This window comes from Macrotis lagotis, chromosome 8 (genome assembly GCF_037893015.1).
Source record: "Macrotis lagotis isolate mMagLag1 chromosome 8, bilby.v1.9.chrom.fasta, whole genome shotgun sequence".
NCBI lineage: Eukaryota > Metazoa > Chordata > Mammalia > Peramelemorphia > Peramelidae > Macrotis > Macrotis lagotis.
Window position 1 is genome coordinate 150905006 of NC_133665.1, and position 27321 is coordinate 150932326.

A 27321-nucleotide genomic window follows, 5' to 3' on the forward strand; every position below is an offset into this window, starting at 1 on the left:
AGGACATGACAAGAGGAAGCAGTAGAGGGAGAAGAAATATACTCCACAGAGGTCACGCATAGAAAAATGGCACCAAGTAAAGATGAAGAAGTGGCCTGTCTTGAACCCATGTATATAGGGATTTTCCAATCCCCATGAGACAGCCTCAACTATGGGATTCTGAAAGTTCTTATTTATGCATGGTAGGCTGGCAAGGCTGAATATAGAATGAGGGTTTTTTCATTTTATCCATCTGCTTTGTAAGGAAACAGACGTAGCAATGTAAGAGAATTGAATTCTGGAATACTATAAAATCATCATGACTTTAACGATGTAGGGGAGTTTGGAAAAAATCCACAATACTTTTAGCACTATAGAAATAAGAAAGAGGTGGGGAAAACTAGACTTTTACAATAAGGAAAAGCAAAAACACTCCAAAACCATCTGGGTATGGCCCTGTTTTGTAGAAAGTAGTGGGGTAGTGGCGAGGTAGTCCATTCCAAAAGATTTTCTTTGCTCCCTCTATTTTTATCAGCCTTCCTACCCCGCCCCACTCACATGAGGCACTTTCTTTGAATAGGGGTAGGTGGGAAGAATGTAGATAAAAAGGAAGGGAAAGATGTCTGGACAGCAACTGGAGGATATCCTTTGGAGACTGAAAAAGTCTTTCTGAAATTTGAGATGGTTTAGGAAAGATAGTCATTTGGCAAGCATGGTATTTGTCTTAAAAGAACTTCTTCCAATTAGCCCCCTTTGAGCCCCTGTAAATTAAGTATAAAAAAATGGGTATTTGACCCTGAAAATTTGCTATGTCCCCTTTTAAAGAAGGGTTGGCATTGAAGCTCTCCAATAAGTGTTTTATTCCAATTTCAGAAACAGTAGCAAAATAATGAAAATGGTCTGGAAGGTTATTACAGAACAGACATTAATAAGAGGTAGTGGGGTATAAAGGATAGAGGACCTGTCTTGGAATCAGCAGGATATGAGCTCAAATCTTACTTTGGACACATAGGAGCTGCCAGGACATGACCAAGTCACAACCTTTTAAGATCCCCTGTACTATAAAAGGCATGTTACACAGGAGTTGTTAGTCATCATTTTCATATGGAGTATTTCCTACATAGATCAAATTACAGCTCCAGAACCCACAATAATTTTAAAAAACCCTTCATACTTCTACAGTACATTACAGTTGGCAAGGCACTTTCTTTACAATGACTCTGTGATGTAGTTGGAACAGACATTATTATTCCGACTTTATAGATGAGGAAGCTGAGGTTCTGAGAAAACAAGTTAGTTGACTACAATCACAGATTAAGAGATGGAAGTGACTCTAGAATGTATTGTCTGCTAATTAAATCTAGAGCTCATTCCACTACTAGGAAAATCCTTCCTGTGGTATTTCTAAGAAATAAATAAACAACATCAACAAAACAAAGGAAAAAATCACTTACATGTTGCTCTGCTTGATAGATCATCCCTATGATGAGGAATTTCCATCAGTCAACTAAATGAAACAAATAATCAGCATCTGAATCCTCCATTTGCTCTGATATTCAGGCCACTTGTATGATTTGATATAACATGTGCTACTAATCAAATGGGCAAATGTAGGAACATCTGTTCTAAGAAACTGCTCCAAAAATATCTTTGTCAAAACAGGTTGACTGTAAGTTGATGCCCTGAGGGCAGTAGAAAGAAAAGGGGGGAAAACTGAAATCAGGAGGTGATCTACAATGATCACCACAATGGTTAAGATGCCTTAACCTTCATTATCCTACAAAAACAGGTACGATGAGTAATTTCCCTAGATGTCTAACTTATCAAGTTGCATTAGGTATTTCTGAGGAATATTACATTGGGAAAACACACATACCCACACACCCACACCCACACCCACACTTTGACGTCTTACTGTCGCCTAGGAGAAAACTTTGATGGTATTTTTCTCTTGTGTCTATGCTGGCCTGGCAAAGTGCATTATTTTTAAAAAAGCATTCCAAAAGCACCGCATCTGGGATCCTCTAGAATCTCTACAAATACATTTTTTGGGGTTGATAATGATTTTAAATTATTGCCGATTTTTAAATTTGTTTTCATGATTAATTCAACAGGCAATTTAAAAGGTCTGGCTAGGCATGTGGAGAATATAAATGACATTCCATGCCCTCATGGAGCTTATATTATCCTGTAGGAAACATCCTTGTCCACTGATAAGCAAATGGAAAAACACATACAAAGTAATTGGGCAAATTCAAGGTATTAAAAAATCACTTGAAACTGGGTTGAGGGTGGTGTTCAAGAAAGACTTCTATAGGAATCAACAATGAGCTAAGCCTGGATGGGTGTTGGAAATTCTCTGAAAAGAAGGGGAGGAAAATATTCCATGTAATAATTAGGAAATATGTTGCCAGTTTTTATTGCTTGAAATTTATCTGAGTGGAACTGAAATAGTTTCATCAATGAAAGGCAACCTTGTGTTATTAGAGTTGCGAATCCCAAACTTCTGAATTAGTGAAGGTTTCCTGAGCAGTTGGGAAAAGGACACCTGTTGCTTCAGAGACAGTCTGATAACAATGGAAAGGATGGAAGTAAGAGCTGGGTTCTCATCAAGTCCAGTGACCTCAGGGAAGTCATTTCCCCTTGCTGGACCTCAGTTTCCTTATCAGTAAGATGAGAGGATTAGATTGGCTGCTGTTTCATGTCCCTTTTAGCTTTAACATCCCATGATAGACAGATATCTGAATGGTCACTTTGCTAAGTAAAGAATAATATAAGGGAAACTTGACTTACCAAGAAAGTGGATGGGATGCCAGAGAGCTTGTCTATCTAAAGCTGCTCCCCCAGGCTGCTCCATCCATTTGCTCTGATGTAACCATTCTAAGTGAGAATCTTGGAGACATTCCAAAATTATCACCGTTTCAGTATCTCAATCATAGCCCTGAGATCAAAGAGACTTTAGCAGTCACCTACTCCAAATATTCCCACCCTCACGCTGCTACCTATTTTTATAGATGAAGAAGCTGAGGCCAAAAGAGATGAAGTGACTTGCCCACAGTCACATAGGAGCCAAGATTTGAAATCGGATTCACTGATGCTAACCAGTGGACCTTGACTTCTTGCTGATTTGTTCTCATATATATATCTTTGTCTTTATCGTTGTCATAGGAACTGTTCTTTTTTTTTTTTTAAGGTTTTTGCAAGGCAAATGGGGTTAAGTGGCTTGCCCAAGGCCACACAGCTAGGTAATTATTAAGTGTCTGAGACTGGATTTGAACCCAGGTACTCCTGACTCCAAGGTTGGTACTCTATCCACTATGCGACCTAGCTGCCCCATAGGGACAGTTCTAAAAAAAAGGCCAATAAGGTTTCTTCACTTACTCTTTTCCCATACTGCCTCCACACCCTCCTCATTTCTAATAGAACAATGTCTTTCCTTCCAGGAATTCCATTTTGGAATGTTTCTAGCTTACTCCATGGACTACACCAGAAGTCTCCCCTTTCCCTCTCTCTTCACAGAAATGTATTTCCCCTTGGTTCCATTCCACAATCTCATCATTTATTGGACAAGAGATTTTGTTCTACAGTGGCAGCCACCTAAGAAGAGTTTTCTTTCCTTTATTTTTGTTCTTAGTCTCATATTCACGTGTTCTTTTGCCTCTTGAGATCTCTTTGCCCCAAAAGTGTCCTTGTACTTGAGTAGTCACTGGTATACTTTTTCCCCCTATTTTTAATTTATTGGCACCATGTACCCACTATAATCCTGTAGAGTGCTATTCTACTGACTATTTTCAGCTGTCTGATTTTTAAAAAAAAATTATCAGTGGAAAATGGTATGGCTAGATCTCTATTGGAAACTTATGTGTTTTAGCAGATGGTTTCAGTTTGAATCACAGAGATCTGACCATGTAAATCAACATGTTACAATAGAAAACACAAAGACATTTGGGCATATTTATGTCGTTCTTTTTGTTTTATAATTTTAGAGACAACTAGTCTCTTATGTATTAATCAATAAAAAAGACCATAAAAACAAAAGCCCCTATGAAAAACTCAGTTTACAACCCCAAAAATTTCAAAAAGGGAATGTATTGCTTTCGATATATTTTACTTTTAAAGAGGTGATATTTAAAATATTTAAATTAATATTTAAGATGTGAAGGTACATGGGATTTAATGATATGCCTTTTTATAGTAGAATGCAAGCTTCTTGAGGGCAAGGACTATTTCATTTTTGTCTCTGAATGCCCCAGAGCTTGGCACATAGTAGCTATTCAAATAAATGCTTCCTAAATTGTTAAATTTTATGCCACTTGACCTCTTTTACATTTGATTCTCAATAGGATTGCTTACAATGGAAAAATTCTTTTAATTAAACCTACTCATTTAAATAGAGATTTCTTCTGTAAAAGAAAAAACATATTTTGGTTTTCACTATAACAAACCACTATTTTGTACCTGAATTTTTGTTGATTTGATTAAAAAAAAAACCTCACAGACATTTACTAGATAGAGAGGTGGTTTGGAGTCAGGAAGACAGGCTTAAGTTTTGTTTGTTAGTTTTTTGTTTTTTTTGCAAGGCAATGGAATTTAATGACTTGCCCAAGCTCACACAACCAAGTACATTTTAATTGAAGCCTGTTTTGAACTAAGGTCCTCCTGACTCCAAGGTCAGTACTCTATCCACTGAACCACCTGGTTGACCCAGTGTTCAACATTTGTGCAGGTCATTTGTCTAACTGCCTCAGTAGGTTCAGTTATGGATTTGTCATGGTACAGTGGAAAGAAAATAGGCATGGAAATCAGTGGACCTGAGTTCAAATTATGTATCTATTTATTATCTCATAATAGTAATTTACTTAACCTTTTGGGCAAGTTATTTAACTTGCCTGGGCCTCAGTGGTTATAAAATGAAGGACTTGGATTTGATAGCCTTTAAAATATCTGCTAGTTTTATAATGTTGGCCTTTATATATTTTTCTTGATCTGGACATACAATATTTTGCATGCCTGATTGGTTTTGTGGCAGGAATTATTTTTAAAAAGATAAAGCTAAATGGAGCTGAGCTTCTGCATCTTTGAGGGGGGTTTCAAGGAATTTTCCCTTTTGCAGTTCATTGTAAACCATCTTTTTATTATACTATTATAGAAATGCTTGTTTTATTCCATAAATTAAAAATGAAATTTTTTAAAAAAGCATGTAATCTCCCTGAAGGTAGGAAAATTTTTTTGTTTTTGTCTTTGTATTCTTAGAACAGTCACTACTTGAAAGTGAAGTTCCTTAAGAAATGTCAGAGAACCAGGTTCGAATACTGCCTCTGATGGTTATTCCCTCTGTGATCTTGAGCAAATCCCTAAATATTCTTGATCCCTAAATTCCTCCTAAATGAGAGCATTTGACCAGATGTGAGGGCCTTTCCAACTCTAGAAACATTTGATGACTGGAATTGCCCCATGTCTCTAGTAGCTAGTAATAAATAGCTAACAAACCTGTGAGATTTGCAAAGTACTGTGTGTGTGTGTGTGTGTGTGTGTGTGTGTGTGTGTGTGTGTGATCTCATGTGATTCTCACAACAACCCCGTGAGGTAGGTGTTGTTTTTATGATTGTTATTGTTATTATTGTTCCTGGGGGTGGGGGTGTCACAAAACTAGCAAGTCTTTGAGGTTCTGAGGACTTGAACTTGTGTCTTCCTGAATCCAAGTCCCTTAGAATTCTTTCCATTACATCAAAGTTAAAATCCATTTTTTTTGCAATTGCATTGGTGGGTAGGTGGGAAAAGTTTCCCAGCAAAGGAAATCATAGCTTCTTGGCCTATTCATGGAAAGCATCCCCAGTACAACTCGCGATAAGTTATAAAGGATCCATTATCGCAACTGTTCTAAAAAAATCAGAACAAAACTAATTTATTATAGTTCTGTCTTCATTATATACCACACATTTGGTGGATTAAACACAACAAAATTCTGGTCTTTTTAAAAGTGTCTACTAAATATAATAAAAAGAATAAGATAACAATTAACATGTAGTTTGTTACATTAAAAAATTGATATACATATTTCTATTGCCTGTTAGCTTGACCTAAGCCTCTTAAACTATTACAAAAAAGAGATAGATAGAGATAGATAGATAGAGAGAGAGAGAGAAAAAGAGAGAGAGAGAGAGAGAGAGAGAGAGAGAGAGAGAGAGAGAGAGAGAGAGAGAGAAAAGGCATTGTTCAAAGTCAAAACATTCAAAGTTCAGTTGATACAACATTACAGTACAGTCAACTAACATCATTCAACAAAGGTAGCAAGTCTAGTCTTGGCTTCTTGGGTGAAGAGTCTATAGACCAGACTTCTACAAATGATTCAACACAGCTTCAAAACCGCATGTTAGTTTTTTGCAGGACACTGTACTCTCTACTGATGGCTTCAGAAGAAGGGGGGGTCATGCAATCGGTAGAATCACAGGGGAACCCCGACCTGTCTTGAATAATTTTATTGAGTACTGTAGTTAGAACAGCATTATTAAGTTTAGCACAACAACTAAAACAAAATAAAATAATCATAATATAATAATAATAAAAACCAAACACAAACTGGAAGCTTGGAGAAGCCGCCACTTGTGTCAAACCATGGCGATACGCTATACTAAAAAATTTGGAAATATCCACCCGTCCTCACCACTCTGCCACAAACTAGCAAAGTCAAAAAATACAAAAGTCTTCAAACTTTGTTACTTTTGCAGAATAAAGCAAAAACGTCTTTGTGCTCCTTACTACCAGAAGCGAAATATCCACTGAGTTACCACATGTAATAGCTTCTGGATGTGTCAACTTGAGTTGGCTTGGTTTCTGCAGAACCATCTTTGTCTTTTTCACTGTCACCATCCCAAAGGTTAATGAGTGGAGGATACAGCTCATTCAGAGGAATGGAAGAGGTTTTTTGCATATATTTTTTTAATGAATGGTGGTAATTTTTCCTCTTAAACCTTTTGGCTACATAAACTGCTATAGAGGCCAGGCTAATCACTGCAAACATTGACCCCATGACGGCTGCCAGGGCAGTACTGGTTTCCTGATCTGAAATGTCAAGTGCAAAAGCGGCATTCTTTGTGGTGACATTAACACAAGACTTTTGTGTTTGTTGATGGATGTTGGACACTGTGAGACACACTTCATAATCAGTGGATGGTTGCAGGTGTGTTAAGTTGTATTCATGAACATCAACAGGGACCCTGGCAGTGTACGTGATGTGGGGGTTATCGATTTTCATTGTGGCAGATGACCATTTTAAGTTTGAAGTCATGACATTGGAATTAACTTTCCAGGAGACTAAGATGGAATGAGATTCTGTCTGCTTAACATAGATTTTCAACACCTGAGTACCATCCAAAAGGGTTCCATTGACCCTTATTGTAGCTACTCGTGTATCTGCTCCTTCTACATTTTGGGCAACACAAGTATATCTCCCTGAGTCTTCTATCTGTATACTAGTGATTTCCAAAGTGCCTTCATTGCTCAGCTTATACTTGTCTGAAAGAGTTTCTACTGTTATTTTATTTCCAAGTGGTGTTACCCAGTAAATTTCGGGCTCAGGTTCTGCCATGGCTCGACAATCTAGGAATACCGTCATGCCAATGTCCATGTTCAAGTGATTTGGAAATGTGTCATGAGAAATCATAGGGAGGCACTGTTCACTTGAGTCCTGAATTAAAACTTCCTTTACTTGCTGCCCCCTATATTCAGGTGGCATGGCACAAAACATGGACAGGGGCTCCATGAATCGGATATTAGTTTTGTTGGAGTTAACCCAGTGGATGACACAGTCACACCTCAGAGGATTGCTGTGAATGCTGATCTCACGCAAGTTAGGGAGAGATTCCACTGTTTTTTGGTAAACAGCATTCAAGGCATTGTTGTTGAGCATCAGACTTTCAAGAGCAGGGACATTGCGAAAAGCTAAGCGGTGAATATAAGACAATTTGGGATTATTGGTGGCTTCGAGTTTCGTAAGCTCAGGAAGATTGTCCAGTGCATAGCGATCCACTGATACCAGTTCCCCCATGTTGTTGATGCCAAGTTCTTTCAACCTTAGCATATTTCTAAAATCCCCTTCTTGGATTTTGTGAATTGGGTTTTTATTGAGGTCTAGAAATTTCAAGTTTGGAACTTTCTGAAGGGCAAGCTGAGGGACAGTGACTAATTTATTGTCATAAAAAGAAAGACTTTCAAGGCTGTCCAAGCCCACTAAGGCATTTCCAGGGATGTCAGTGAGATACATTCCTGCCAAAACCAAGCTGCGTAAATTGGAGAGGGGCTTAAAATTCATATCTAATATGCCAATCACCGGATTTTCCCCAATCATCAGAATTTCCAGGTTAGGTGTTGAATCAAACCAGCGACTATCGATCACTTTCAATTTGTTGGAATTGAGGTGGAGCCTCAGAAGATTCTTCAGGCCGGAAAAGGCATTCGCAGAAATGCTACTGATCTGGTTATGGTTGATGTAGAGTTCTTGCAAGTTGTTGAGGTCCTGTAGACAGTAATCAGTCATCTCTGTGATCTGATTTTCCTCCAGATGAAGGGTAGTAAGCTGGGTGAGATTGGCCAGCCCCACTTCCCGGATGCTTGTGAAGTTGTTCTGTGAAAAATCCAACTCTGTCAAGTTGAAAAGCTGCTGAAGCTCATCGGAGGTCTTGGCAATGTTGTTACTCTGTAAGAGGAGGACTTGCGTGTCGCCTGAAAGGTTGCTGGGGATTCTTGTTAATCGAAGGTCATTGCAGTCCACTGTTGTGGCCTCTCTGTATGTGGATTGTGGGGTGAACCATGGTCTGATTTCACACACGCAAAGTTGTGGACATTCATTACTCTGAATGGAAGACTCAGTTAATGAATTCATTAGCAATTCCAGCACCAAATGGCAAACCACTAAGGCAAAGCGAATTCTAGCCATGCTGGTTGGGTGGGAAGTTCAAGCCTCTGCTGTCTTCCAATTTAATAAATTCCAATCACCACCAAAAGAGATCCAGGAGAGCAAGCACAAAATGCAAACATTCAAGCAAAGTTTTCGTTGGGATGCGTAGCTATCCAGCGTCTAAAGGGCGATTTTCTGAGTTTTCAAAGGGCAGGAAGTGATTGGGAGTCTTTCAACAGTGCCTCTCAATTCCAGGCTCGGGCACAAAGCTCCACGGCGTGAATTAGTTCAGCCAAATCAATGTCTGGAGACGTGCCTGAAAAGCAGATGAGGAGAGATGTTATGTTCCTTCCACATGCTCTCTACATTACAGTCTTTTCTTCTTTTACTCAAAAGACACCATCATTCTCAAATCTAATAATGGAATATTCCAAATCCATTTAAAGGAGCTAAACAAGATTGGAAATTGTAGGGCACTCCACTAATGCACAACCTATATTACTGTATCCACACTATTTTTAGATGTACTTTACTTCATCAGTGAAATTAGAATTCTTTGTACTATTTCTGGGTGAATTCACTTAAAAAAGAATCCCAAGAACAACACAACAGCAAACAGAAAGGTTTGGAAAGGAATGATATTCTCATTTCTTTAAAGGATTGATGACCTCAGAAAATAAGAACTCAATACATTTTTTTCTAAGTGCCGAAAGAATTCACATCTCATTTTCAATAAAATCACTAAAATTCAGGAAAAAAATTTATTTGTTTTACTTGGTAGTACCATTTGTAAGTTTTCCTGCCAAAATCATTTGATCAGTATTATGCTTTATTTTCTTTTTTCATATTCATTTAAAAAAATTTCAGTTCCAAATTATTTCCCTCACTCTAGGCCCCCTCACCTCTCCACTAAGAAGGCAAGCAATATGGTACCCATTATGCAAGTGAAATAATGCAAAACAATTCTATAGTATGTGCTTATATTTTCAATTCATTTAATGTATACATGTTCTATATTCCCAGGTGAATGTAAGATTCTTGAAGGTATCCTCTAGGATTACCCCTATGGAGTCTGGTCCACAGTAGGTACTTAATAAATGCTTACTGAATTGAATTATTTATACTTTTCAGCTCATCTCACCTTCACAAAAGAGCAGTTTTAAAGTATAATTTTATTGGTCTATATAAACAATTTTATTTAGCTCAAAAACTAGTATATTTATGAATTTTTCCTCATATACATATATTCACACATAAATGTGTATGCATAATATACATAAAACTTCAAAACTATATGTGGTTTTTGTAAGATATTGTTTATTGATTCAGAAGGGAGGTCATGCTATTGGTAAAATTGATATTTCTGTGTATGCATGTACATGTATATTTAAATAATTATGTGTTCTATACACACACACACAACTCCATTAATCTCATGGAAATATTACCTGCTTGAGTCATACTTTTTTATTTTAAACAAATAATAGTTGACTAGAGAAGTGAGAAAGGAATCCACACAGAAATGTATTTCTTAGCTGGTAATAGGAATGACTACACTATTCTAAGTGTTACATTTTAATGAAGTATAATCAGAGTTTACCCAACTTTCCAATAATTGTAAATTCTTATATGGATGTACAAATTGGAGGTGCTTGTAAGGACAAGTATTTAAACTAAAAGGAAAGACTTTCTAATATGTCATACCCCTTCTCCTCCAATGCCCTCTATCATCATTAAGTGTTTCAATAGTATGTATGCTCCTGCAGATAGAAAACATGGTAGCTTTCACTTCATCCACAGGGATATAAAAAGGAATTTCCATTTAAATTTGATCAAACCTAAGATGGCAAAAAAGGAAATGACATGGGACCAAACTGAATCCCACTCATTCATTTCTGCCTTTATTGGACATTGCCTCTGATTTCTATATGCTTCCGCCCTTCCTAAGTCAACAGTGGCAGTGTCTGGCTCAGACATTTTCAATCACAGCAGTGTTTAACATTTTTTTAAAGGAAAGATGTTCTTTGGAAGTCACTTCCATATTATGTCCAAATCAGTTTTTGCTTGGGGAAGTTCAGATGTTAACAATAAAATGAAAATAGAATGTAATCAAAAAGCAACTTTTGATTGGTTTCCCACACCCCAGTCCACTTGAATGCCTGTTCCCCCTTTGAATGATGGTCTGTGCATCAGCATTTACAATAGCATGGAAGAAGATGGCAGATGACTAATAAAACATGAAGCTTCATTTTCTTTTGTGAAACTGTACTGCTGTGCTAAGTCAGGAAATGGAATATTAAAAACAGTCACTTATAAAATATATAAGTGAAGTTTTTCTCAGATAGGAGTACGTGTGTGTGTGTGTGTGTGTGTGTGTGTGTGTGTGTCTATGTGTGCGTGAACACATCAACAGTGGTTTTGTTTTATAAATATACAAAATAAGCTCCTCTGCTGAAAGTCCAGACCCAAAAAAAGTCAGCTGTATGAAGGAGCAGGAGATAATTCAGGTTGTTAGCTAGTTCAGGGTTCTGTACCTAATAGAAATTCAAGTTCAATTTTAAATTAACTGGGTATTTATTAAGTGCTTACCACATCTAAGCACTTGGCTAGGCACAAAGGAAGGAAGGGAGGGAGGGAGGAGGAGAGGAAAGACATTAAAATCTATTAATCATTTACTCTCTGCCAGGTATTCACTAAACGCTTCGCAGATATCTCATTTGATCTTCACAATAATTCTGGGAAGTGGGTGCTTATCACAGTTTTCCCCATTTTACAGATGAGGAAACCAAGGTATACAGAGGAGTAAATAATCTGTTTGGGATTATATACACTATGAAGTGTCTGAGACTCAATTTGAATTCAGGTCTGCCTGACTCTAACGTTAGCTCTATCTATTGAGTCACCTAGATGTCAGGGACAAACAAATTAAACAATGGAAGTCCTCAGTCAATTTTATGTGTAATTCTGCTAGCTATTTTGTACAACCATTCCTACAAAACTTCTAATTAAATAAAATATTTAAATTAAATGTGTGGATATCTAAGTTAAATAAGTTAAAATATTAAAATTATTTTTATATTTATTTCATATATTTATATTTAAAATATTTAAATAATGTTTATTCTATTTTATATATGCATCTCTTTGTCTCTTTCTGTTTCTCTGTCTCTGTCTTTCTCTCTCTCTCTCACTCTGAGATAAAATAATGCAAAAATTTGGTCAATGAAATTCTCCCACTGAAAACACAGTACATGGTTTTACTAAGCTCTAATATTATTGCTTTCATTTAATTATCCCAGAGGTCCATTTCTGCTTCCTTTCAGAGTTTTCACATGACAGGTACAAATGGCTATTAAAAAAGTCACTGATTCCATAATTTCCACCACAGGATTCTATATCAACCTTAATTCAAGATTAAGGAAATCTATAGGCTGCCTTTCCTTCCTCTCCCTCCCCCCATCTGTGATACGATTTCACCTAATGCTGGGGCACTATTAACATTTTTAAGGAGAAAAACTGAGAAGAAAAAATGTTATTCAGGTCATGTTCTGAATCCAAGAAGTCAAACTTAGTGGACTTCCAGCAAAAAATGCAGCTCTTTTCTTCCATGGAGATGGAAGAGACTTTTGGGAAGTGTCCCCATTCCATCGGAAACAATATGATTTGAGATAATAATATTAAAATGTTTAGCTTTCTCTATGAATTATGCATGCCTGTTTTTAAAGACACATCTAGTATGTTGGATTTCATTTAAAATACCAAGGTAATCTTTCCTCTTCTCCCCTCCTGCTCACTTCTAGAACACAAGCTGTTGCTATGAGATAGTAATGGATGCGCAGAGTACCCGAGTTCCAAGAGTCTCTATACTGTTCCTCCTATATCAACGTTAGGTGGTACAGAGAATGAAGTGCTGGGCCTAGAGTCAGGAAGACTCCTCTTCAGAATTCAAATCTGACCTCAGACACTTATTGGCTGTGTGACCCTGATCACTTAATACTATTTCCCTCAGTTTCCTCATCTGAAAAATAAGTTGGAGAAGAAAATGGTAAACCATTCTGATGTCTAAGCTAAGAAAACTTCAAATGGGGCCATGAAGACTTGGTCAGGTCTTAAATGACTGAAGAACAACTTCCCGTGTAGTGTTAGCAAGACTTCAGATCCCTGTAAAATTAGGGGGCTTTCACTAGAGGCTCTCCAAAGTCCCTTCTACCTAAAACTATGATCCACATTCCTTATAAAGATACTATGGGCTCAGAGAATAACATTTTATTAAATGTGGATGTGTCCAAATGCAAACATACTCCATTAAATTGAATTGCAAGAAGCAGTTTATTCTTTCCCTTTCCCACTTTCTTATCTGTCTATCAATCTAAATTAATTTTAATCAGTGCCTTTTCACTGTCCAATTCTTAAGCCTGTACACATATAAGTGTCTTCTTGTAAACTGTGTATAATTAAACTTTAGAAACCTGAGATTGTAAGCAATTAGATATAATATTTTGATAGTTAAAGATAATAAATATAATACAATTATCTTTTCCACATCATGGGGTTTAGAAGTATAGTGTCCCATAATCTGGAAATTCCATGTAAAATATTTTGGCCTTCTCTTCATACCAGTGCAGAAGTCTGATTTTTAAATTTTTATGGGGTATTTAGAGCACCTTATTGTCAAATTTGGGTGAAATATTTGGTCATAGGCTCCTTGTTGTCTGTTGGACTTCATGTATCATTTGTGGCTTCCACTAAGCTTCCTTTAAATTTGCTTCTTCTTTTTTTTTTTTAAGTTTTTGCAAGGCAATGGGGTTAAATGGCTTGCCTGGGGCCACACAGCTAGGTAATTAAGTGTCTTAGGCTGGATTTGAACTCAGGTCCTCCTGACTCCAGGGCCAGTGCTCTATCTACTGTACAGCTAGCCGTCCCTAAATTCACTTTGAATTTCTTATGCTGACCCACAACATATTGAAGTCATGATGGGAGAAGTTCAATGTGGAAGAGATAACCGCACTAAAATCTTGGGTAACTATCCCATGCGCTCATACAACCTTTGCTTATTTGGGATCCTCAGACAAATGACAAATAGCAATCTGTGGAGGAAAAGGGCCAACTGTTTTATCTGTAAAGGAAAAGAGAATGTCAGTATGTCCATGGTGAGTTAAGTCAGTCAACAAGTTTTTGTTAAGTACTCACCGTGCACTCTTCTAAGCAGAGTGCAAAACTAGTAAAAACACAGAGTTCTTGACATCAAGAGGCTTCCATTTTAACAGGGGATACAATGTGGAAATATCTAGGTACAGTCGAGATATATACAGCACAAATGGCACATTACCTTTGTCTACCCCTGAACAAAAATCTCCTTTGCAATATGCCTGATAAGTGGTTGTCCAATTTCTACTTGAAGACCACTGATGTGAGAACCTACGACTCCTTCTGCAGTGGCGCCTTCCATTTGTGGGTGGCTAGAAGCATCAGGAGATGCTTACTTACTGTTCTTAGCTCTGTCATCATGGGAGCCAAGCAGGATAAACAAAGGGACAGAAGGATCCAGGGAATGTGCCATTTCATGCATGTACCTTCATTCACTTGATCTACACTTGGTGACTTTTCCAAAATTATTCCTTTAGTTTACTTTCCAGCCCCAAAGTTCCTGAAAGATATACTGTGGCTTCTCCAAACCCCTAGGATGCTTGAGGCACCAGCTTACACAGAGTGGGACATTGGGATGTGCTCAGCTCCACTCTTGCAATCTCACTTTGTTGCATTTCTAGAAGAGAAACTTGTTTCTTGGTTGCTCCTTTGAAGATAGTGTAGCCAAATTCTTCCAGACTGGATGAACTCCTAGAGGGGCTACACTGCAGAGATTTTTGCCAATGGAGACTGAACTATAGGATTGAAAACCAAGATGATTCTGAGAAAAAGCCCATTAAATATTAATTTCTCTAGAGTTGTGACATCACAATACTCCTCTAATGTCTCAAAGCCTAGCAGTTTCTATCTCATTGAAAAGGCTTTGGCCATGGTCTTGGTGATGGTCTGTGACTACTGTGGAGGACCTGACTAGCTAAGAGGTCAGACAGACTCAGTTATCATGAGGTAGATCACTCAGGACTAATTTTTGGATGCAATTGTATGATTTCACTTGTGTGGAGAAACTCCCATGTAGAAACTCACTCAGCATCAAAAGAATGGAGTATGGGCAATGAGAGGTTTGCCTCAGGGTTTCTTTGCCTTGAGGGAGGATTTGAACTGAGGCTTTTTTGACTCTGAGACCCATCTTCTATTTCCTGTCAATCTAAATTGATGACAATACAAAATGGCCATCAGTCCTTGTAGTCCCCTTTTGTCTTCCCAGTGATGGTGGGGCAATGGAAAGCAAGCAAAAACAAACCAGAAATGGGAGCAAGGATGATTAGCATTGCATGGGATTGAGATCACCTACCAAACTGTATTTAATTTTTACTACTCTGAAAAATGAGATAATTCTGTAGTGACCAAGGAGCAATTATAGTACCATAGAAACTAAATCATATTTATTCAGGCAAGAGTAACAGGTGGAAAAATATTACAATCTGTCAAGATCATAGATCTATCTACTGACCGAGGTATATTTATAACTTGTTTTCAGTGTTACAGAGGTGAATCTTTATAGGAATGTCTTCCATAGCATTTATTTCATGGGCTCATTGTCAATATTCTTGGATATATGGCTACAACGGAGGCATGTCATTGGTTTATTTGACAAACTTTTATTAAGCAACTATAATATTATATTGGACATATACTCAGTAGAGATAAGACAAAGCACCTGCCTTCATGAGCTTAAAATCTAGGAGGGGGATAAGATATGAAACACAGAATATTTTCAGTGCATTAGAAGCATAAGGATGACAATCTTACTGACCAAGAACATCAGCACAGCCTTTATGGAGGAGACAGAATTTAAATAGAATATTTAAAAATGACTCATCAGCATGAAAGAGTGGATAAAAAACTAGTCCTGAAGCCAGAAAGATTTGAGCTTACCTTTGATATAATGATTGTGTGACCCTTGGGCAAATCAATTAACTTTTCAAAACTTTTCAATGTCCCATGCGTATCTCTAAGACTATAGGAGTAAAGAAGGTACTTTCTTGTTTTGGGAAAGACAGTGCCCAATATCAATAAAAAAATAGGCTTAGTATTCATTTATCCCCTATTAAAAGATGAGTAGAACTCAATAAAGAGGATGAGGGAGGTTGCTACAGCTTTTGGAAAGAGTCTGGCAGGAGTCTAAAGGAATGAATGTAAATGTATGTATGGTATTCAGAGAATAGTACCTTCAGTGGGAAATTAAAGTACATATATGGGCATAATGTGATATAAAGTTGGAAAGGTCTGGTGGCACCACATTGGGGAAGGATGGCCAACTAGCAAGTGAACCAAATTTGAGTATGGGTAACGTTTTGCTTAGATACCAGACTCACTTTCTCCTCTGGAGTGATCTGGGCCCAGTGGCCAGATATCAATAAGACTGACTGGAAATGGCCCTGGAAGTGAGGCAATCTGAGTTAAGTGACTTGCTCATGGTCACAAAACTTGTGTTAAATATCTGAGGTCACATTTGAACTCAGGTCCTGACTTCCAGGCTGATGTTCTGTTCACTGAACCTCCTAGCATTTGTGTAGCACTGAGTAGATAAAATGGAAAATTTCATCAGAGCCCAGTTATAAACATATTATGCATGAAAAGATATTTCTGGAGGCTTATAAAGGATGAACCGAACTGAGGAGAGTGTGAAATAGAGGGAAACTTGGTGAGAAGTCTATTGGGATAATTCAAGTGGATGCTGAGAAGGATGGTTATGGTGAAAATAGAAGAGTGCAGAGAGATGTTATGCAGTCAAAACTGTGTTCAGAAAGAGGGTGGAGTCAGAAGCCACCCCCAGTGTCTTTATGATCCTTATAATCCATTAACCTACAGAATCTTGACTTTCTGCTGAGTATACCTAGGAGTCACCTTTCACTCTTCATCCTCCCTCATAGCATCCCAGGACCTTCTCTATTCAATCTGTTACCAGATCTCTCATCCATCAACTTCTCTCCACTGATAACATCACTATCCTAATTTTCAGGCCCTCATCCCTTTTCCTTGAGCTATTACAATAGCCTCCTCACTGTTCCTTTTGACAAAGCTGCCACATTTATATTCTCAATTTCAAGTCTGACCTAATTGTTGCCCTGCTCAGTAAGCTTCAGTGACTCATGATTTTGAGGATAAAATACAAACTTCTCTTTTCAAACTTTCATAATCTGGCTATAAATCATATTTCTAGTCTTATTCTACATTAGTCCCCTTTATTAATTCTATATTCCTATTATTTCAGACTACTAACTATTGCCCATTCAAGCCCTCTATTAAAATCCAGTCACTTCCTAGCTTTATGATCCTGGGAAAGTCCTGCAACCATTCTCAACCTTGATTTCCTCATCTGTAAAAAATAATGTTTACCTTACAGAAATGTTGTAATGAGAGAAGAGAACATAAAATATATTTTTCAAGATTTAAAATGTTATTACAAATTTATCATCATCATCATTACAATTACTGTTATTAGGATTCCCATTCCTCTGTCTTTTCTCAGTATCTGCACAAAGGATCTGCCTTCCTAGGCTCTCTCTTTCCTCACCTCTGTGTCTTGGGACTAACAGCTCTTTCACGTCAGTGACACCTCTCTCAAGAAACCTTCTTTGATTACCTAAGTTGTAAGTAATTTCCCCCAAATTATTTTGTGTCCATTTAAAAATTGTACTCATTAGTGCTTATGCCTATACCTTCTTCTCTACCTGAATCTAGCAGGATGTAAACTCTGTTCATTTATGTCTTTATATCCTCACATTCCTGGCTTATAGCAGATTTTTAATACTGCCTGTTGAGTTAAATAGAGAGAAAAATGGAAGGGGGCAAATAAATTAATAATAACTCACTGAGCTATCATAAACTTTCCCTTGGTGCCAAGAAATATTGTTTCCCCATAAAAAAATCTTTTGAAAAATGTTTTTGTTGGATTCTTTTTCTTACTCTTAACTGTTTTCTAACTCTCATCTTTCTCTTGCTAATCACTTCTAGCCAATAATACTCCTGGTTCACCTATTGTAGCAAGCTAAACTAAGCACTGTTTGGGTTAGTGAATGCAGTGAGAGACAGCATGCAAGGAGGAAGCTATAATAGCTTCCATGAGGCATTATGAATAAAACAAAGTTTATATCCTTCCAAGGACATAATAAAAACAGTGTGTGCCCATAGGCAAGTCCTAAAACTCATTTGCATAACGAAATGTTCCTGAGAGCCCATATTATTTATCAGTAGGCAAAGCAGCATGGGATAGTGGGCCAAACAAAGAATGAGGACACATTGGGTTAGGGATTCCTGATTTTGGCCTGACCACACAAAGCTTTCAGTGTAACCTTGAGAAAATAACTCAACTTGATGTCTTCATTTCTTTACACTCTAAGGGATCTAAGGAAATCAATCTATCCTCTCCTCTCCTCCAATGGTGTTTTAATCATCTTTAAATGGTAGCTGCCCTTTTGGTGGTGAGGGTTATTTTGGGTAAAGGAGATGAAATCTCAGATTTGTGAATTAAATATAATTCAAGAAGTATTTATTAATGCTAATTTACTATGTGCCAGCAACTGGACTATTAGGAATAAAAAGACAAAAAATATGCCCCCAAGGAGCTTATATTTTATTAGAGAAAAATTCTCATCTCTTACTATTGCCTCAGTTTACAGGCCACTGGGCAAAAAAGATAATATGACTATAAATTTAAATCAAGAATTGTTTTAAAAATATGAAGATTACTTGATAATAATGTTTAAAAATTCATACAAGCCATTTTGAGAAAATCTAAGTTTGAAAATCCTCAATTATGTTCTTAAGAACTGGAGACTACTGGGAAGCAAATTTTTCCACTACACATAAAATAGTATTTCAATCTTTACATGCAATTTTCCAGGAGCAATGCTATTGTATAAATGAGGGAGATCTATAGAGATAATGAAATTCTGAGTAACTTTTAAAGCAGCTTTTCATATAATCACAGGACAACAAAGTACCTTCCTCTGGAGATCTTTAAGAGACAAAGAGTAGACAATCTTCTCTGGGATGGCATGAACAGAACCTTGTCAATGGAATAGGTGAAGTGATATAAAACAAAATGTTCAGTGTGGATGAGTTCAGTCCAGGTGCAGTAATGGCTTCCTTGGGAGAAAAGGGAAAGTGGCCACTTTCCAAGTTTTACAATGGGAAATCATAAGAGGGCAGGGTCATTGAGCCACTGGCTAGGCTCTAGGAAAGGTATCAGTTCAAAAACAAGATAAAAAAACAAAAACAACTGATGAATAAAAGTCAGACACTGAAGAGGTTGCATGGTCTGTTTGACAGAACATTGGAGAATGAATCTTGAGGAAATTTTAAATTTCAATGCTATTTCACCTGAAAAATAATTCAAAGGTATCTTAATTGCTCTGTGATATAATTTAGAAACTCTGGATGGTCAATTTTGAAGAGACTTTTGAGATTGCTAGGTTGAATGCTTCTGTTTTTAGGTGAGGTCTTGGGAGACCCAGAGATGATAATGACTAGAGCTAGTTAGTAGCAGAGCTGGGACAAGAATCCTCTGGCCAACAGCATATTACAGTGGGAAAATTAGGAAATTGGGAGTCAGAGAATCTTGGTTCAAATTTGATTCAGTCACCTACTACCTATGTGTCCTTAGGCAAGTCACTTAATGTCTTTAAGCCTCACTTCCTCATCTGTTAAATGAGAGGGATGGGTAATGGGGTGTATGGAAACAGTAGTGGACTAATCATTAGGAATAAAAAGACAAAAACATTTTACCCATATGGACTTGGGCAGGTCACTGGGCATTTCTTGATCTCTTTCCTTATTTGTGAAAGTAGAGAATTGGATTATATCACCTCTAAGGTTTCTTTCACTTCTAAATTATTCTAGTAACACTTATAAATTATTCTAGTAAACTACCTCAGTCAATATGGACAATCATACCATAGGCCTCCTTGCTATACAATTGTATTGTTATTATTCGATCATTTTAGTTGTGCCCAACTTCTTGTGACTCCAATTGGGGTTTTCTTGCCAAAGATAATAGTTGGTCATTTTCTTCTCCAGCTCATTTTACAGTGGGAGGAAACTGAAGCTCACAGGGTTAAGTGATTAGCCCAAAGTCACAGAGCTATAAATGTCTATGGTTGGGTTTGAATTAAAGAAGACTGAGTCTTCCTGACATCAATTCCCAAACAATTGTGTGGGAATCATGTTTATGGGATCATGTTTATATGACCAATTTTTATTTGCACTGTTGTTGGTTATAGACAATATTAGCACTATCAGAAGAATAAGGGCAAATATCCCCCTTTCCTCTAATTTATAGGAGAGAATCGAGATATCAAAAAGACCTATCATAATTATCTAAATGAGTTTAAATGAAATGGAACCAGGAGAAATGTAAAATTTTACATTTAGGCTTAAAAAAAACCCACCAGTCTAGGATGAGTAAGATATGACTAGGCAATAGCTTACTTGACTAAAACATGAAGGTTATTCTTGAAGATTTTTTAAAATTTAATTTTAATTCATTTTGAACTTAAATACACAAAAGAACATTTCCATGTACACCTAAAAAAGGAGATTCACGTAAAACCATGACTTTACATTTTACACTGTTTACTTTTCATTTTCTAAGCTTACCTGAGGGTTATTAATCAACTACAAGCTCAACTTAAGACAACAGAACTGATCCAACCATTCTAAAAGAGCAAATTAGAAATAAAATTGGAACTATGCCCAAAGGACTATAAAACTGCATACCCTTTGATCTGGCAATACCTTTTCTAGGTCTATATCCCAAGGACATCCAAAAGAGGGAAAGAACTTAGTAGTACAAACATATTCATAGCAGCTCTTTTTATAGTAAGAATTGAAACTCAAAGGGATGTCATCATTTGGGGAATTGCTAAACAAGCTGTGGCATATGATTGCAGTGGAATATTATTTTGCTATAAGAAATGAAAAGCAGATTGATTACAGAAAAACCTGGAGAGACTAAAATGAACTGATTTGTAGTGTAGTTAACAGAACCAAAACATTGCACAGAGTAATAGCAATACCATTCAATAAATTGTGAGTGACTTAGCCATTCTCAGGAATACAATGATCCAAGACAATACCAAAGGATTAATAAAGAAGTGTGCTATCTGTCTCCAGAGAAAGAACTGATATTGATTGAATAGACTGAAGTTTGCTATTTTTCACTTCCTTTTTTTCTTTTATTGAAGACATCTTGTACAAAATAATTAATATGGAAATATTTTACCTAATTGTACACTATATAACTTATATCTGCTTATAAACTCAGGGAGGGGAAAGGAAAGGGAGCAATGGAGAAACAGAATTTATTTCAAACTCAAAACTTTAAATATGACAGCAAGTTGAGGAAAACAACCAAAAAAAATTAATACTAATATTGTATGTTTATGTGTGTATGTATGTTGGGGGATGTTAATCTTAAGATTGTAGGATCCAGAATTGGAAGAGATCCTTTAAGTTTAATTCTCAAGTCATTTTATGATTGAAGAAAACTGAGTTTCAAATAATTGAAAGGCAGGGTCAAAACCTCCTACACCCTATTTTCATCAGACCACATATAGGATATTTCATTTGAATAAACTAGGGATGGTTAACCTAGAGAAGAAAGCGTCATCTCCAAGCATCTGAAAGACTGTTGTCAACAGCTACAATTGCTTCTCTTTTTCTTGCAAGCAGTACTAAGAGAAATTTTTTGGGGGGGGGATTGAAGGGAGACAGTTATGGTATTATATAAGGAAAAATTTCCAGTAATTAGAGATATCTAAAAGTAGAATCAGCTCCCCCAGGAGGGTGCAAATTCTGTGTTATAGGAGCTCTCCAAATAGAGGCCAGATGACCATTTAGCAAGAAGGAAGAAAACATGGATGAGTGATTAGGGCACTGGGCTTTCAGACAAGAAGAACTGAATTATAATTCTACCCTAGAAACTTTTTAACTGTATGACCATGAGGAAGTCAGTTAAACTTCCATGTTCATCAGAATCCATACCTGGAAAAGGGAGGTTAATAATGGCACCCAACATTCCAGAGATTTGAAGAACAGATGAAATTTTATACAAACATATACATAAACATATGCACATATAGAACACAGCATTAATATTAAAATTATACTAAATTCAAATAATTATAATTATATTCTAGAAGAAATTTCTGTTCCCTTTTGAAGCCAACATGCAATTAAGCATCATTTGAAGGCATTGTGCTGGACCAACTTAAAGATGGAAAAACATCAGTCTCTACCATCAAGAAGCCAAGAAGCTGAGGTGACCTTGAAGGTCCCTTCTTCCAACAACATTATTCTCCATTTCTCTATTCCTGACAGTGACTGTATCGATCTTTAGACAACTCTTAAGAGAAACAATATTAAGATTCATTGATAATTTTTTGCATGCATATTTTATCTCCATAGCCAAATAATCAATTTTCTCAGTGCAGGGGTCATAGTGTATGTATGCTTCCCCCTCCCATTTCCCCATAATCCTCTGCACGGTGCAATCTTTAGAATTATTACCCACTGAACAGTTGTTAAATGAAGAATTGGTAATTCTTATCTCAGAGGAGATAATAGAACAGGTGTTTGCTATGTGGCAGGGACTATATAATTGGTTAAGTTTTAAAAATGACCTGTGGACCTAGACAGGCAGTCTCCAAACTTCAGGTTGCTTTAATGTGGGAGATACTTACTACCTACTGAAAAGTGACACAGATTCAACAGGACTGAATCCTGTTTGTTAATTTTCATCACTATTTTGAGTGCATAAATCTAGGAGAGTACAATGATTCAAGTGATGGGCATGGTCAGGAAATTTGGGGTTCAAATCTCAACTGTTATTTTTAATCTCTAAAAAGGGGAAATATTTTATTATTTCTTTCTCAATTTTTCATGATGAATTCTTTTTGTAAATCTTAAAAATGTGTATTTTTAATACTGCTTTGGAACAGATATAGTATATAGCACAGTGAATAGGACACTAGAGCTGGAGTTAGGGTAGGCCTGGATTTTAATTCACCTTAGATATTAGATGTATGACCAGTCATTTAACCTCTCTTATACCTCAGTTTCCTCAGATGTAAAATTAAGGATTGGATCTGATGGTCTCTAAGGTTCCCTTTATTCCTAATATCTATAATCATGTTTTTTGATATTATTCATAAATGGTTAAAACAATATCCATTTAACTTTTTCCTTATTTTCTTCATCAAAAAATGGGATAAAGCACCAGCCTTGGAGTCAGGAGTACCTGGGTTCAAATCCGGTCTCAGACACTTAATAATGACCTAGCTGTGTGGCCTTGGGCAAGCTACTTAACCTCATTTGCCTTGCAAAAAAATGGGATTCTCCTCTGTGAATTTGATACTCATAGAGACTGAAAAGAACTCCGAAGGGCATAACTTGGGTTCACCGTATACATAAGACTATTTTAGATTCCAGATGGTGTTCTCTTCCTTCTATAATTGCTCTGTTTTTAATTTTGCATATGAGCATCTCTCCTTCTGTGGTGTCCCCAACTTGTACTCACACTCAAAGGGTGGTTCCTGAGTGAGGGGTAACTAGTGCTGCCACAGATTTTCTGTACCCTGTGGGTCTATACTTCATTTACTATGGATCCTGAGCCTCCAGTGGTATGCTTCTCATTAACAATTAACATATATATATATATATATATATATATATATATATATATATATATATATATATATATAGTATTAGCTCTTAGCAAAGATTTGTATTAAAGAGGTATAGTAAAAATAGTAACTACAAAACACTTCTCTGTATCCTTGGGGCACGCTCTCTCTCTGCCCTTCCTCCTTTCCCTCCCCCATTCACACACATATACACACACACACACACACACACACACACACACACACACACACACACAGGATCTGTAGAAAGAGTATAATAACTTAGAGCAGTACAACAGTAGTAAAGTGTAAGGAGCTCATGCAGCCAAGGCTAATTCAACTCTTCTAATGTTATGAGGATTCAAAGCCCTTTCTCCAAGGGTACCCTCTCTCAACTTGGTACATCTATGCAAGTCAATTTGTTTAGCTGGGTTCCCAAGACTTGTTCCTTTCTATTGTTCACTTTTCAATTGTCAAACCTAATTTCTCTTGAATTCATAGATGGTTTTTCTGTTGCCAAAGGTTCTGCTTCTTCTATCAAGTAAATTCTTCACTGAATCTGTGTCTGTGTGTTTGTGTGTGTGTGTGTGTGTGTGTGTGTGTGTGTGTGTATGTGTGTATGTGTGCACAAATTTTCTTTCAACTGTTCTTGGAACTGATTATTGAATGATGTGTCTCCTACTGGGCAGGTAAGTGCTGTTGCTAGACACCATGGTCCATATTGAGTAAGGTATACAAGACGGGGATGTGGTCTGTGGGACATAACTATTGAAAGACTTAAAGGGTATGGCCTGGGTGGCTAGGTGGAGCAGTGGATAGAGCACCAGCCTTGAAGTCAGGAGTACCTGAGTTCAAATCCGACCTCAGATACTTAATAATTACCTAGCTGTGTGGCCTTGAGCAAGCCACTTAACCCCATTGCCTTAAAAATCTTTTAAAAAAGGAAAGAAAAAAATAAATGGTATGGCCAGTTTTCAATGCATTCAATCACCTTGCCTCTTCTGACCCAGAGATGTGTTCAAGGGATCAGAGGATTTTAACACTTTGTGGCCACATCAGTTCTTTGTCATTCGGGTTTAGATCAACTGAGCTGGGGTGGTGAATCAAATTTCTCCTCCTCATATGCATTCTGTATCTTATGCTTATCTGGATACATATTCCATCTCCCCAGTAGAATGCCAGATCATTGAGGACAAGGGGTCTTTCATTTTTGTCTTTGTATGAGAACCTTTTTAGGTGGTTACCAACTGTTGAATTAAAAGCAATTTCTGTTTTCTAGTGATGGGGTCTGATTGGTCAGTTTATCATTCTTTCTCATCTATTCATACCCATGATAAATATTATGATGCTCAACAGTAAGGCATACATCCCTAATACAGAGTATTACTTTAAGGCTTAAATGGGATCTTGGCTATAAGACTGATATAGAGAATTATGAATGTAGCAGAAACAAATTCTGTAATCTTATAGGCTGTTAAATCTTGTTAAATGGGCGGAGGGTCTTTGCCATTGAGATGTAAATTGACCCCTATTGTTTCATTGTTTAATGTAAACAATTCTGTCTCCTCATTTCCAACCCCCAGTCTTCCACCCTCTACCTGGTTCTGGTCATATAAGGGGGGGGGGGGGGATTTCTCCTTCATCTCACCTTCCCATAAGATGCTGGAATGACCAGAAGTGACATGTTGAATTTAGAGGTCGAGCACCTTGGGACAGGAAGGTGCAGCAACTAGCTTGCCATTGGAAGGTACCTGGCCCAAGGTTCAAGACCACTCCTTGCCCAACCTACCACAGGAGGGTATTTAACAGGAAGCTCTGGCCCTTCTGGGCTTTTCCTCTTCTTGATTCTATCCTCTGATCCTGCAGGATGTCTACATCTCTCTTTCCTTCCTAGACCATGTGCTCCCATGCTAGGCCCTGGTGGTTCACCATGGGCCTCCATGCCAGGTGGCTAGGGCTGGTCTCTCTCTCTCTCTCTCTCTCTCTCTCTCTCTCTCTCTCTCTCTCCTCTCTTACTTTCACTCAAACTTCACCTAGACCACTCTTAAAGTGGTTACTGCTTTTCTAGGAGTTTTAACCTGCATATTTAAAATAATTTTCTATAATTAAAATCCTGAGCGGTTTTAACTTCCCAGAGAGCATGCAAGTTCTTTTGCTTTTCAGTGGTCCCCAAATTCCTATGCTTATCTGGTAGCCCCCCAAAATCCCAGCAGCAACAAGACCACTTAGTAAACTACAAAATACTATATACATGTCTTATTATTATACAATATGGATGCATGGTGAGTCTGAAGCACTAGAAAAGAATAGAACAATATAATATCAGGAAGGGGATTTTTGACTTCATACCAGTCAATCAACTATTTATTAAATCATTAGTATTTGCCAGGCATTGGGGATAAAATGACAGAGATGAAACACTGCTACTACCTTTAAGGAACCTGCATTTAAATAGGAGAAAAACATGCATTGAACTGTGCAAGATACAAGAGGTGGAAGTAAAGATGAGGGAGGTGGATTAGGTGGTATCTAATCTTTCAGATCTAGATCTGTGCTCCTATGAACCCTACTGACTTGATTCAGTTACAGTTCATGGTCTCATAGAAACAGATGAAAATTTAGAATGACTAGCAGTCCTATGTTTAAAAAAAATAATTAAACCAAAACTCTCTCTAAATATTACGTAATTAGGTTAGGGGCTGGGAATGTAGGTAGCACAATGATTAGAGTACCAGACCTATAGTCAGGAAGATCTGAGTTCAAATCCAGACATCAGATGCACACTAGTTATATGAGCCTGGGCAAATCACTTAACTCTGTTTATCACAGTTTTCATATCTGAAAAATGAATTAGAGAAGGAAATGGTAAAACATCTTTTTCCTTACCATGAAACCTCAAATGGGATCCTGAAGAAACAACAGGACTAACGATGACTGAACAACAGCAGGGTAAGTGCATTGCACTACTTGGATCAGTTAACTACATACAGACAGACACAGACACACATAGACATAGACATTCACACATACAGACACACACAAACACACACAAAACACATATAGATACACACAAACACACACAGACACAGACACACACACTACCACCACCACCACCACCACCTGAAACTGTAAATTTTACTGTGACTATTTGGTTAAACCATTCACTTAAAAAGTAAATGCTCACTATGAACCACATATTGTTTTGTGTGCTGGGGATGCAAAAATAAAAATGAAAATTTTTGCACAAAAGGAATTTACTTTCCTGTGGGGTGAAACAATATGCACCCCAAAGATAGTATGGGATGGTAGAAAAAAGACCTGGATTTGGATTCAGAGGACCTCCCTTTCAAGCCTAGGTCTGCAACTTTCTATATGATCATCAAGTCACAACCTCCCAGGGTCTCAGTTTCCTCATTTATAAAATGAAGACTTAAGACTTTGGGAGTCTGGTGAAGCCAATGGGACCTTTTTCTTGGTATAATGCTTGTTGCCTCCATTCACAGTGAAAGGAAATGCTAAATTTCCATCTGAAGTTATTGAAGATAAAGTTTTATTTTTTTTTTCCCCATCAGTGATAGTAGGGAAAGAAGTTGGAGGATTGGGGAAGCTAAAACTTCCTGGTGATTTTTTTTATAAATGTATAAAATAAGCTAAGACTTTTTCCTGGAAAAG

At 37.2% G+C, this 27321-nt stretch overlaps 1 protein-coding gene across 1 annotated transcript in view; it reads right to left on the reverse strand.

Annotated features, from left to right (window-relative positions):
- Positions 1-1858: 1858 nt before the first annotated feature.
- The window catches only part of LRRN1 (leucine rich repeat neuronal 1), a 51734-nt gene continuing 26271 nt past the window's right edge, over positions 1859-27321 (reverse strand). The window contains exon 2 of the mRNA XM_074198686.1: positions 1859-9191. Coding sequence (XP_074054787.1) covers positions 6764-8914 — 2151 coding nt within the window. The 5' untranslated portion in view covers positions 8915-9191 and the 3' untranslated portion in view covers positions 1859-6763. The remainder of the gene's footprint in view (positions 9192-27321) is intronic.